Source organism: Nelusetta ayraudi, unplaced genomic scaffold (assembly GCF_046127955.1).
Source record: "Nelusetta ayraudi isolate G7.1 ecotype Tasmania unplaced genomic scaffold, CSIRO-AGI_Nayr_v1 ptg000088l, whole genome shotgun sequence".
In the NCBI taxonomy this organism is placed as follows: domain Eukaryota; kingdom Metazoa; phylum Chordata; class Actinopteri; order Tetraodontiformes; family Monacanthidae; genus Nelusetta; species Nelusetta ayraudi.
In genome coordinates this window covers 715,709-730,000 of record NW_027466138.1, presented here as the reverse complement: position 1 = coordinate 730,000, position 14,292 = coordinate 715,709, and the positions used below count along the sequence as shown (strand labels likewise).

General features: G+C 47.4%; 1 protein-coding gene across 7 annotated transcripts in view; it reads left to right on the top strand.

The window, feature by feature from the left end:
* LOC142901341 (myelin transcription factor 1-like) overlaps positions 1-14,292 on the top strand; it is an 84,722-nt gene that overhangs the window by 49,234 nt on the left and 21,196 nt on the right. For 5 of the 7 annotated variants that reach the window (XM_076045829.1, XM_076045826.1, XM_076045827.1 and 2 more), the window contains 3 exons: positions 7,482-7,588; positions 11,913-11,967; positions 13,314-13,344. In XM_076045829.1, the coding sequence (XP_075901944.1) occupies positions 7,482-7,588; positions 11,913-11,967; positions 13,314-13,344 (193 nt within the window). Of the gene's footprint in view, positions 1-883; positions 907-1,228; positions 1,415-7,481; positions 7,589-11,912; positions 11,968-13,313; positions 13,345-14,292 lie in introns of those variants that run through there. The other 2 variants (XM_076045830.1, XM_076045828.1) reach the window with 2 other exon arrangements.

Sequence of the window (14,292 nt, the reverse complement as noted above, 5' to 3'; positions counted from 1 at the left end):
TCTCTCTCTCTCTCTCTCCCTGGATGTCGTTAAATCTCGTCGTTTTCCCAGTAAAAGAAATTCTGCATCCGACTATCAATTCTCTCAAGGCCCCTGGACGCATATAGACGTGTGGTGTGTGTGTGTGTGTGTGTGTGTGTGTGTGTGTGCATTCTGATGCGTTTGTAGAATAGATGCGACCAGTGGTGTAGTCTTGTTTACTCTGACGCTGTCAAACTGATCAGAACATATTAAACAGCTCTTTTCATCGCATTTTAAACGCAGGTGGCGCTGTCTGCACCATAACACACTGATGCGCATCTTTGCGCATTGTTTTCAGTCGTTCCGAACCGTTTCTGTGTGTGTGTGTGTGTGTGTGTGTGTGTGTGTGTGTGTGTGTGTGTGTGTGTGTGTGTGTGTGTGTGATAATTGTGTTGTCTGAAACGCATCACAAAGTACGAAACAAACCATGCGCCGCTGGAAAGGAGGAGTGGAGCATGCGGGGTGTTTTTTTTTGGTTGTTTGTTTGTTTGTAGGTGGAAATAAGACACAGCTGAAGTGCGCGCAGCCCCGCAAGAGCGCGAGGCGCTGCGATGTAGTTTGGAGGAGATGTCACTTCTGTCGACCGCAATGATTTAGCTCTGTGTTTGAGGGAGGGAGGGGTGTGTGTGTGTGTGCGTAATACACATGCCCATTGAGTCGGTGTGGGCGGGGCTGGGGAGGAGGTGGGGAGGGGCGGGACCCTGAAGCCCTGCCCATCTGATGCCGCTGGAGGTTTTACTACAGCTGCCGTGATGTCATGGCAAAGGGCGGAGGGAGGGAGGGAGGAGAGAGAGAGGGAGAGGGAGGAGAGGAGGAGTAGAGGAGGAGGAGATGGGGCGTGTGGATAAGAGATGGAGGGGGGGTTCAATGGCTCACGAGGGAAAGGTAAGTCAATATTACGGTTTTTTTTCCTCCTCCCTCCCCACCTCTCCCCCCTCCTCACCCCCCCCTCCCTCCCCCTAGCTGACAAAGGCAAATGAAGCCGTGATGATGTTTTTGCTTACAAACAACTAAGAGCGGAGCAGCGCGTGCATGCGGGGCTGCGAATGTGGACAAAAGGCCTCGCTGCTTTATTTTTGGGTGGTGTTGGACAGCGACCCCCCCCGCCCCCCCCTCCCCCTCTCTCTCTCTCTCTCACACACACACACACCCCCCTTTTACACGTAAACACGCGCGCGCGCACGGCTTCTTCTTCTTTTTTATCATCTGGAGCGACGGGATACGGCCTCGTTTTTTTCCTTCTTCTTCTTCTTCTTCTTTTTCTTCTTGACGGGATTTCGTTGCAAACTCCTGGCCCGCGAGCTGCCACCGGCCAAACAAACACACCCGGCAAGGACACGCGAGGCGCGAGGCCACGGGCGCGAGCGGCGACGGGAATCTCTGTGAAATCCAGGTAACGAGAGAAAAGCGGTGCGCGATGCGCGCGCGTCCGACCTCCAACTTGGCCGCGTGATGATGTTTGTTATCGAAGCAGAAGGAGGAGGAGGAGGAGAAGTGCTAGAAAGTGTGAAAGCGGTTCGGTTCTCTGCAACTTTGATCCGGTTGTTGCTTCTTTGCTTCGATTTAAAAAAAAAACAAAAAAACAACAACAACAACATTTCCGCCGGTTTTTGTTTTGCGCTGCTCAGCATCTCGCTGCTCCCGCAAATGTGCGTTAAAACTTCTCGATCTCGTTCCAGCGAGAAGGAGCAGGAGGAGCAGCAGCAGCAGGAAGAGGTGGAGGAGGTGGAGGTGTAGCAGCTACGCAGTTTCATTTCCCCGTAGCGCGCCTTTGATCGCGCTTTCATCACTTCTTCTTCTTCTTCTTCTTCTTTTCCCGGCGCTCGTGTTGACTGTTGCCTCTTGGTTGTGTTAGTTTTTATATCGCTGTTGTGAGATTGTAGCGGCGATGCTGCCGCCGCTGCTGCTGCCGCTGCCCTCCATCACAGTGCTGGACAGCTCCTCGGTGCTGAACTCGTTCTCTACTGTACGACGAGGAGGAAGGGAAAAGAAAATCACACCTCCGTCCTCTTCCCCTCTGCCTGTCCGCCACTTTCATCCTTTCTTTGAGTGAAATGAAAAAGAAAAAAAAAACAACAACACAAACTCTTCCCTTCATTTCTTGGTTGCGTTTAATTAAACACGGAAGTTTCAATCGCGAAAGACGCATTTTAAGACTTTGAACACCGCGGAGCAGGTCACCCTGTACGTGTGTGTGTGTGGTTGTGTATGTGCACGCGCGCGTACGGACAGACGGATAGATGGATAGATGGATGGAGTGAGAGCTTGTTTGCGAGCGGATGGAGGGAGGGAGGGAGGGAGGGAGGGAGGGGGTAGGGCCATTTGATCCTCTGCAGCGAGAGGAAGAGCCGAGCTGCTCTCAGCTTCAAATGTCAACCCACCGCGGTGGACGGTGCGGTGCGCAAAAACAGCCGCTACTAGTAGCGCTGCTGGTAACTGGCGTCGGCTGGGCTCGAGGAGATGCACGTTTGCGCCTCGGTCTTCTTCTCTTTTTTCTGTCTTTTTAATCGCGCGCGCGCGCGAGAGAGAGAGAGAGAGAGAGAGAGAGAGAGAGAGAGAGAGAGAGAGAGAGAGACCCGGCAGCTCGTGCCTCGTGTTTTTTTTTTCTCTTCCCCTTTTACTACGCCGCCCCCCCCCCCCCCCCCGCCCCCTACCACCACCCCCACCCCCTACGCACACACGCACGTGCGCGCGCTCTCGCTCGCTCCGTCGCTCGCAAACTGCTGGCTTTGCCTGCTAGATGGCCACGTAATGTTGCTGTGTGTGTGCGCGTGTGCATCATCACGCTCTGTCAGGGCACCTGCGTCCTAAGATGGAGGAAAGATGATGATGATGATGATGGTGATGGTGATGATGATGATGATGATGATACTCGGCGTTATGTCACCCGCTCCTCTTAAAGTTGTCCCCCTCTTTTTCTCCCCCTTCTTCCTGGAGGAGTCTTTGATTCAGTTTCCTTTCTTTCCTTCCATCGACGTTCTGACCAGCAGCTCCATCCATCCATCCATCCATCCATCCATCCATCCATCCACCCGCTGGATCGCTGCCTGTGGTTGTGGTTGTTGTTGTTGTTGCACTCTCACTATGCCATCGGAACTTTCTCCGCTGTTTCTAATGTAAAGGGAGGCAATGGGCAGCAGCTTCGTACTGCAACTAAGTTGTATTTAAGACGGACGGTTTAGAAAAAGAAATAAGTTTAATTTGAATTGAAAGTGACGTGAAACGTGGAGATGGCCGGCACGCCTATTGTTTGTCTTTATGTGTTTATGGTCTCTGTGTAAAATGCAACCTAGTTTAGAGGATTAGAGAATTAGGTTATTGGTGCCTTATGCTGTGAAGGGAAGTTGCTGTCGTACAGCTGAGGGGAAGAGAACAGGAGAGAAGAGGGCAGGGCAGGAAGTAACTTCACTGCTCCAGTCAGTCAGTGTGATGGAGAGAATGATGCCATTATCAGGGTGTGAATGGGCTGTGGTGAGGACAGCAGGTGCTGCAGGAGCAGCAGCAGCAGCAGCAGCAGCAGCAGCAGCAACAAACATGTCGGGGAGCAGCTGTGGTTAAATTGCATCCTGGTCATTGAAAAGCCCATCAGACTGGGACCATGTGAGCAGCAAGCAGAGGTCAGAGGTCAGGGTGGGTCACGCCACACCAAGTCACACATTGGTGGGGAGGAAACGTATATAAATTCATATATCTGCGCATATTTGTGTGCATGTGTATAGGCTATACATGTATGCATATGTTATATGTGTATATATAAATTTATATATATGCACATGTAATATATTCATGTATATGTATATATATATATATATATATATATATATATATATATATATATATATATGTATATATATATATATATATATATATGTACATATATAAATTGAGAGCTAGAAGTGAATGGAGACTACTGTATATTTGACTCCACAACTTTTGCTTTCTCCTGGCTGCTGCCAGTTCAATCTAATCAGAGTGAGTTCCCTCTAAATCCTGCTTAGCAGGAGCCTGCAGGGCTGTACAGCTGCTGCGGCTCCACCTTTACAATAGCACCGTTACACACAGTTCACTCACTCTGGTATTTAATCTAACTATGGATTTGGGTCTCTGCTCCATTGTTATTGTGCAGTAAGCTGCCTGACCATAATGGTATTACTTAAGCCCATACTTTGTTTCCTTCTTTAAAAAACCTATCAATTTGTCAGTATTTATAGTTCATTCTTTATCATTTTTTTTTCTTTCTTCTGGAAGCAAATAAGCCGGTAAAATCCAAATCACCCCCCCCCCCCCCAGCTCTGATGAACACCACCTCTCTGCTGACTGGCTCTTTGTCTCCAACCTCTTCAATCCTCCCTTTTAAAAAAAATCACGAGCGCATTAGTTGAGTTTTGCATTAGTTGAAGGCTTCTTGCTCAAGCTGATAATATGAGCAGATGCTCAGGAAACTCTCACTCAGCGAAGAGGAAGTTGGATGCAGCAGCAGCAATCTGTCTGTCTGCCGTCAGTTATTGATTCTGGAGAAAGAGTTTGTGGAGATGTTATCTGGCTTTGTTTGCAGGGACCGTTGGCTCAGGACGGAACAAACGCCATGATGCTGACACATGGACCACATGTGATATGTCATATATGTGACATGTATAGTGTAATATAGTACATACAGTCGTCTCTTGGATCTAAAAACGAACAATGCAGAATGGATAAATATCCTACTTCCGTAGGAGGTGGAACAAGAGCGCAAAATGGAATTAAAAAAAATAATTTGCTTGATGGTGCAGACGTGGCTGGCCGGCTAAGAAAGAGAGACAGAGAGACTGAGAGACTGAGAGAGAGGGAGAGGGGGAGAGAGAGAGGGGGAGAGAGAGGGGGAGAGAGAGAGAGAGAGAGATGCAGACGTTCCATCTTGCTGTTGTAATCAGTTTTGTGCGAAAGGTGGAGGGTGAAAGTTGATAAACAAGCATTTTGCAGAGTGCTGGCTGGGCTGGACGGAGGTGGGTGTGGAGTGGGGGTGGTGGGGGGGGTGTAGGAGTAGGGGTGTAGGGGGGAGGGGCAGGGAGGGCCGTGTAGCTGTGGGACCCCACAGATATGGACACGCAGGCAGCCTTTTGTTGTCTGACTGACTGACTGACTGCAGATTGGCTTTGCTTTTTAGGCTGCTGTTCAGTGTGTGTGTGTGTGTGTGTGTGTGTGTGTGCGCGTGTGTGTGTGTGTGTGTGTGCGTGCGTGCGCACTAGTGGGGTTCATGCACAGGACGGTGTGCTGTGTGTGCAGAGGAAACGAGTGCATCTTTTGAAAGGGGGAACAACAAGGGAGGAGAAGATGGAGGCAGAGTCAGCGGAGAGCTGGAAGGACGGAGCAGCGAGTGAACGCAGCACCGTGGCGCTGGTTCTGGGGAGCCCATTTGTTCATGTTTGGACTCTTGTGATTGTGTGTTGGCACTGTATTCTCTTGTCGTCGGTGACGTGTCATGGTTGCACACACAAAAACAACACAACTCGCGCATGATGAACCTGCACCTTCTGCTGAGCCTGTTTATGTTCCTCAGAAATCATTGCGCATTTAAATCACAGAAACCAAATAGCAGAAAGGACAAAATGAGATCATGGTCGTAATTCACTCAGGAATTCATACAAAGTCCAAACAAATTCTTGTTTTTCGTTGCCGTCCTTTTGTGTTTATTCACAACCTTCATCCACATATTTTCCCCTTTGCATTTATAACTACACCCCAGCACTGTTTTTTGAAACCATTACTCCTCCACTATGTGTTTCCACCACAATGTGTCATTTCTATGAAGCATCCTGACCCCCCCAAAACCTGCTTGATCTCAGTTTTCTTTTCTCCGAGGATGCATCATGATGTTGCCTTATATATAGGAGAGAGAGAGAGAGAGAGAGAGAGAGGGAGAGAGAGAGAGAGAGGTCACTTTGAATACAAGGACGCCTCCTCCTCTTTCACAAACATCCCTTTTGAAAAAACAGCCATAATCCATGAAGGCTTGACAGCTTGAGGTCGGCACGTATACAGAAAAAGGAGTGAGAGAGAGAGAGAGAGAGAGAGAGAGAGAGAGTCGTCCTGAAACTCAGATGTTTCAACAACAATGTTTCAAAGGGTCGACTGGAGTTTGGCGTTTGGGCCGCTCGCAGGTTTGATAGGTGGGTAAATACTGGATCAGTACTCTATTCATCGCCATAGATTCAAAATGAAAGACCTAAAGTTGACACCTGAAACGAGCACACTGTTGTTGGTTTGTGTGCGTTTGCACCTCAGAGCCTCTGTGCGTCTTTCATGTGTTCCTCAGTGGCTCTGTGGAGACGAAGCTGTTAAGTTGATGAAAAAAAAAAGGTGGGGGATGGAGGCGTCGGGTGGAGCCTTGATTTATGTTTGATTCATTATTTACTGACCGGCTCCGCCCCTCCCCCTCTCAACCCCCCCACTCACTTATACATGCTGCCTGAAACAGCCCTTTAAAAAATGCGCACATTTGATTGATTCTAATGGTGGACTGACAGAAAGACCCCCAACCCCCAACCATCACCACCACCACCACCACCTCCACCCAGCTGGTGGAATTAAACTACACAGGTTATTGTTGTGTGAGAGACGTTAAAGTGTGTCAGGGTGTGTAGATCATGTGGAGGGTGAAACTCTCTCACTGGTGGAGCCACAGTGGGTTGTACAGTGCGACAGAGGGGGGTTGGGGGGGGGGGGGGTAGCGGAGCAGCATCAGATGGATGGAGGGTTCTGGTGAGCCACCTCATAGGAGGAAAGCATGTATCCTGGGATACCATGGAGAAATCATGTTGCTGTAATGTCAACTGGAAAATGAAGCCAAGCAACGTTGCAACCAAATCAGTTTGGCTCTTTATTGAAATGACGAGGGATGCAGTGACACCACATTTTTACACAACGAGTACGTAGTACAAGTACTTGCATTTTAGCTACTCACCAATACCGATATGCAGTACTTGATAAGGCCATTACACATTATAGAATTGTTTAGATCTTTTTAATGTACAAACACACATTTAACAAAATTGTCATGTACATGCTTATACAACTGCTATCGGTGTCGTGGTATCGGCATGTATTTTACAAGTACTCAACCCCCGGTATTGGTACCAATAGCTGATACTGGTATCGGTATTGGGACGACTCTTCAAACACTGAGGAAAGTAGATGAAATAAAATACAGCCATTAAAATAAATATCATTTAATAACGGGACACATATGGGCCCCGGGCCATAGCTTGCCCACGCCTGGTTTTGGTGAATAAAACAGTGTCTTGCTGAGCACCTCCACCAGGCCCCTCCCCCTCCTCCTGTTCCTCCTCCTCGCTCTTCACCTTCATCCGACGCCGTTGCAGATTCTCAGATGGACGCCCCTTTGATTTCATATGACAACTCTCTCTCTCTCTCTCTCTCTCGCTCTCTCTCTCTCTCTCTCTCTCTCTCTCTCCCTCTAGAAAATGAGTTTCGGGGTGAGCTGGTGATCCAGCGGTGGACGCGAGGCGAGAGGACCAGCAGCCGCTGTCAGGCCTCTCAGGGACTGCAGAGCCGTCAACCAATCATGGTGAGTGACAAGAGCTGACGGCCCCTCCCCCCTTCTCGCTCGCTCGCTCGCTCCCTCTCTCCCTCTCTCCCTTGCACACACACACACACGCACACACACACACACACACACACACACACACTCACTCACTTTAACTAGATTCTGCATCCTGGGCATTTTCTTCAATTCCTAACTCAGCAGGCAAAGTGCAAACGGGCAGCAGAGGTTTGGGAGGCGGGGTGCACAGTGTGTGTGTGTGTGTGTGTGTGTTCTCGCAGCCACACCGGAGAGATAAACACAAATCAAAAAGCGCATCAAATCTCCCTCCTCTTTCCTCTTCTTCTCCTCCTCCTCCTCCTTTCCTCCATCCCTCCATTCTTCCATCCCTCCTCCTCCTCCTCCTCCTCGTTCCTCTTCTTCTCCTCCTCCTCCTCCTTTCCTCCATCCCTCCATCCTTCCATCCCTCCTCCCTCCCTCAGCTTCAGTCCTACTCAGCTCCCTTCACTCTAGTGACACTCAGCACGGCGCAGCTCAGCGTTTTCCTCCCCGGTGTTGAGCTTAACTCCACCTCCGCTGGCTCGTCATTGTGCTGCCACACAGTGATGGAGGGAGAGAGAAAAGAAGAGAAAAGAATAGAAAAGAAGAGAAGGAGTTTGGAAGGACGGCGGCGGTGTCGAGCTGCTCCAACCTTCTCCTCCCTGATGTTCCTTTCATATCCACACACAAGATGAACTCTTCTCCATCTTTTCTGTTTTTTTCTCTCTCTCTATTTTTTTTGTCCCTGTCAACCTGTCTCCTGTATTGTAAACCACACACACACACACACACACACACACACACACCTTTCTTATTTGAAGCCTCCTCATGTTCGTTTCGACATCACATCTTCTTTCTCTCCACCCTTCCAACCTGAACAGCTGAGGTTGTGACTCACAAATGGAGTGATTGGGGTAGGGGAGGGTCCAGGAGTGGGGGGTGGAGGAGGTGGGGGGTTGTTTTCCCCTGGGCACAGTAAAAGTACTTTTGCTCCCCTCCCCCGATGGCCCAGGTTCATCTGCAGAGATGACTTTTATTGATTTGGTTTGATTTCTGCTGCTGAGGGAGGAGGAGGAGGAGGAGTGGAGGAGGAGGAGGAGGAGCTGGAGGAGGAAGAGGAGGAGCAGGAGGAGGACGAGGAGGAGCAGTGGAGGAGGAGGAGGAGCTGGAGGAGGAAGAGGAGGAGCAGGAGGAGGAGGAGAAAGCTCAGAAATAATTTATGATTATTTGCATTTTTCTTCTTCTAGTATTATTATTATTATTATTATTATTATTATTATTATTATTATTATCATTATTATTATTATTATTAATTTGCTGCTAAATCTGATGCTGATGAAACCAAATTATTATATATATCATTTTATTATTATTATATTATTGATTATAAGAGGAGATATCTGACCGTCTCTGATGGCCAGACTTCCTCCACGTGCACGCTCTCACCTGCGACGTGCACACACACACACACACACACACACACACACACACACACACACACACACACACACACACACACACACACACCACGCTGGCTCACCTGCTTCACCTGCGTCCCTCCTCTCTGACTCCTCCCACTCGTGAGACGAGCAGCTCTGATTGGCTCCTCGCTGCCCCCTATCAGAGGTCTGCTGCACTCGTCCTCTAATTGGCAGCAGCAGCCTGGAGCTCCTCCGTCATCGTGTCAGTCTGGCTGCTGAAAAGCTCCTTATTCCTGCCCCCCCCACCCCCCCACTACCCCCCCCCACCTTTACCTCATCCACCATTGTAAACCTGAGAATGAATAAAAGAGTCATTTATGTGTGCCGGGGGAGGCAGGGTGACCTTCTCTCTCAAGTCATCGCCCCCAGACACACATTTACTGTACATGGAGCTGCTGGAACGCAGAGCAGAGCCGAGCCGAGCCAGGCCGGGCCGAGCCTGTGCTTCAACCGTTCTTCTTCCTCTTCTCCTGCTGCTCCTCCTCCTCCTCCTCCTTGGGAGTTAAACTCCAGGGTAAAACACCCAGAAGGACGGCTCTCGTTCTTTTCCCCTCCTTTTCCTCCTCCATTTCTCTCTCCCACTGTTGAGAGTGAGACAGTGCTGCTCATCACATGGCTCCACCTTGGCAGTGAGTGGGAAGGACAAGTTGTGAGAAGCTACCTGACAAGGTTTCCTCTGGTATAGATGATGGGAACCAGGTGAGCGTCAGTCTGTCTGTCTGTCGGCAGTCGGATTCACCAGCAGCGACTTCTGCGCTGATACAAATTTAATGAGGTGGAACTGAGAAGAGCAGCGAGCGGCGGGAGAGGAGAAGAAGAAGAGGGGAACTCAGACATGCTTACCTATTTAAATGTGTAGCTATGGTTACACAAACATGAAAGCAGCAGCAGCAGCGTTTTCTTTTTCATTTGAGCTTCCATTCATTTGATGAGTGTCAAAGGATGAAAAGCTGCACGAGCAACGACGAGTGTTACTGACATAGAGCCTCACCACATTGTCTTCAAGGCTCATTTCCTCTAAGTAATGACATGCACATTATTCTTTCTATTATTATTATCATTATTATTATTTATTTATTTATTTTACTTTAACCAGTCAGACAAAAAAGGTTTTAAGACTTTATTTAAAGAAAGTCATGGGAAGTGTAATCTTTTCTTTGCTCTTGTCAGAATCAGAATCAGAATCAGAATCAGAATCAAGGCCTTATTGTAAATGTAAAAAAAAAGAAGGAAAAAAGTAAGGCATACAATGAAATTCAAAGTGCTCCTCCTGCTTGCTGCTGTTTTTCAGAACGTTTAAATCCAGCAAGTTAAAAATGAGGATATTACAAGTAGATAAAATAAATAAAATCAAAGGAACCAAGTTGTTTGTTGTCACTGCGACTCATCGCCACCTCCCTGACAGCCAGGTGGTGATTGCAGTTTAGCAGGAGACCACAAACACAGGGCTACCTATGAGGGGCAAGGAGGGGTGAGCGGGTATATTCAGTCATGTCAGGGCGCCCCCTGGAGTCTGGGATGGAAAATGAAGATCCTTTCAGAATAATGGTTAATAATGATGGTGATGATGATTTGGGGCCTCAGCATCAGATTTAGCATGAAGCTAAACTCTCTCTGAGAACTGGGGGGGGCTGCACCTGCACCTGTACCTCTGGCTTAATATTTGAAGCCAGACCCCCCCACCCCCCGACCCACCCACCCACACACACACCCCACACACACACACCCCACCCAGTGGAACAGAATACGGCCGTGACAAGAGCAACAATGCTCCTCCTCCTCCTCCTCCTCCTCTTCTCTTCTCCTCGTCCTTCTCTTCCTTCTCTGCATAAGAGGCCTGTTCTCAGGAAATGGCTTTTGCCAAATCCAGAAAGAGCGGAGGGGGTCGGGGGGGATGAGGGGGCTCGGGGGGGGGGGTTGAAGGCGCCAATGTTTGAAGCCCACTGTGGCTGCGCCAGCTTCACTATAGAGGCAACAAAGCAGCTAAGTGCTCCGGCTGGACAGACAGACAGACAGACAGTCAGACAGACAGTCAGACAGACAGGAGGGATTCAGGGTCGACAGACAGGAAGCTTTGTTTGACAGCAGGAGCTTGAAAAGGAAATAAATCATATTCCCTTATTTTATTTCTCTGCTGCTGTAGAGTTCAAATATCACAAAAAAAAGATTTTCAATCATTAAAGTTAATTATTCCAAAAAACATCTGATCACTGTAGAGAGAAAAGAAGTGTGTGTGTGTGTGTGTGTGTGTGTGTGAGGGTTAACACCTGCTCCTTTGTAGCTGAAAAGCTCTCGCTCTCTCAGCCTCCACCTCCACCTCCACCTCCACCTTCACACAGACAAACACACACACACACACTCACTATGAATGCAGGTATTTATTTTCATTTTTTTTCCCCCAAAAAAAGGGTAAATGTTAAATGGAAAAAATATATATATATTTTTTTAAAGGATATTTTTGATCTGGCTCCACAATGAGAACCTTTTTGCGGGAGAAGCTGTGAATGCAAGCGGAATGCATGTGGAGCGGACAAACTGTGTACTTGTAATTGTCACATTTCAATTACGACTGTATCTGTACCTGCTTTGTTTGCTATGATTATTTTTTCACTCCATCTTTAATTTCTAATCACCTCCTTTCTTTTATTGCTTGAATTCTGAAGTCCTCAACTTTCTTAGCCAGGTTCCTGCAACTCTGCCATGGGAAAGAGTGCCGGCTCTTTTCTAACAGGGTGGAAAACCAATAATGTATGAGAACCTTTTTCACTGAGTATTGATGACTCTTTCCTCCCTCCCTCCCTCCCTCTCTCTCTCTCTCGCTCTACCAGATGAGTGTGGAGAGTGACGACAAGCGAACTCGCACGCGGTCGAAGGGAATCAGAGGTGAGAGCTGGAAATGGTTTCACTTTTCATTATGGTATCAGGTAATGGACATATATACATATATATATATATATATATATATATATATATATATATATATATATATATATATATATATATATATATATATATACATACATATATATACATACATATATATATATATATATATATATATATATATATATATATATATATACATATATACATATATAAATGTATATATATATACGTACATACCTCCACAGTTTTGGTGGAGAATAAAATAATATTCATTAAAATTTGTCAGTTTGTTCTCGTGCACGTGTGTGTGTGCGCGTGTGTGTGTGTGATGTTTAGCAGCAACAGTTCACAGGCTTCTCAGCAAGACGTCCAGTCGTTTCCACTGGATGATGAAATACGGAGAAATTGGGATGTGTGTGTGTGTGTGTGTGTGTGTGTGTGTGTGTGTGTGTGTGTGTGTGTGTGCGTGCGTGTGTGTGTGTGTGGAACTTCTTCAGTGTCAGTGACGCTGCTTGACATGTCATTAATATGTAACCCGGCTGCCTGAACAGACTCACTGTGTTTGGTGTGGCTGGTGCTAAAGTGAAAATAGCATCGCTCTCCTCCACTCAAAGCATTGACACACACTCACAAAACTGCTACACAAGCCGAGAGTGGCATGTGAATATGTGACTGCGCACTGGTGTGTGTGTTTGCACGCAGGAATATGAACGTGTGTGTGCGTGTGTGTGTGTGTGTGTGTGTGTGTGTGTGTGTGTTTGATGGTGGGTTTTTTTTCTCTAATGCAGATGGCATTTTTCTTTATAATTTCATTTTTCCAATCACAATAACCAAAGTGACAATAATGAATCATGTTTATCTTCTGCATTTCTTTTACCCCTCAAAAAAACAACACAATGCAGTGGAGTGTGTGGCGTGTGTGGAGTGTGTGGCGTGTGTGGAGTGTGTGGGAGTGACTTCCACTCCAGCCTGCACCAACTCCTGTTTGTCTTCTTGTATTTTATTTTGTTCAGGTCTTTGTGAATATGTGACTGCGCACTGGTGTGTGTGTTTGCACGCAGGAATATGAACGTGTGTGTGTGTGTGTGTGTGTGTGTGTGTGTGTGTGTGTGTGTGTGTGTGATCTTCAGAGAGTGTGGGTGTTTTTCCTGCTCCTGATCCTGATCATGCTCTCAGTAATGTGCCAGCCTGTGTGCTGACGGCCCGCTGGGAATCTGTGTGCATTTGAGATTTATTGATCTGAGTTTCTTTTAGCAGCGAGCAGATTCTGAGCAGTCACTCACCTTTGTTCTCTCTCTCTCTCTCTCTCTCGCCCTCTCTCTCACTCTCTCTCGCTCTCTCAGTTCCTATCGAGCTGGTAGGACAAGAGCTCAGGTAAGAGACACTTTCATTCGTGCTCTTCTTCTTCTTCTTCTTCTTCTTCTTCTTCTGCTGCTGCTGCTGCTGCGTTCACTGGCAGTGCCGTCACCGCACTCTCTTCACACGCTGCCGTTTATTCATTTCTTCCTTTCATGTCTTTCCGCTGTGAGCGCAGCGCAGCGGTTGCGTTGACAGGGGGCAGTGCAGTTGCAAAGAGTGAAGCGGAGCCCTCGTTCCTGGTCAGCTGCTCTCCTCCCTCTTCTTCTTCTTCTCTCTCTCCTCTCAACCATCTTCTCGTCGCCTCTCAGTGTCTCACACTTTTTAGCATAGGGGTCAAACTCTGACCCGCGGGCCAAATTGGGCCCTGCAGTGTCATTATATTTGGCCCGCCAGGCCAATACACAATGACTTGCTAGAGCTGCTGGCCCTGCCAGTATTATACAGCACATGTAGCGCTAATACTACACATCCCAGAATGCCCTGCTGCTCCATCAGGACAGGACATTCATGGAAGGATATTATTATTATTTTGCCTTCGTTGGTTTATTGTTGTTATTTTATTTTTAAATGTATTTCTAACCGGTGGACAAAGCTGACTGTTGAAATTTAAGTCAGAAGGCTGCAAATATTTTTTTTTAAAAAAAGAAAGCCACATGATTTTTAGTGACACTTTATTTATTTTGATGAGTTTCATTCTTTGAAATTTGATTTTGCTGGTGTGCAATATGGAGATTTCTCTCAAGGATGTTCTCATCGTCTCTCAGTGTGTCACACTTCACCTCCCAGCGCTGCTCAGCACTCAAATACAACCTCCAGCTTTTGGATTAAGTGGAGTGCAGGCCAGTGAGGTCATAGACCGTCTCATATCAAATGCAAATGTAATCCTTTTTTTTTAATCAGTGAAATTAATATTGAGTATAATTGGAGCAATAATGGGCTGTTGCTGGAGGAGGAAGTGGATGT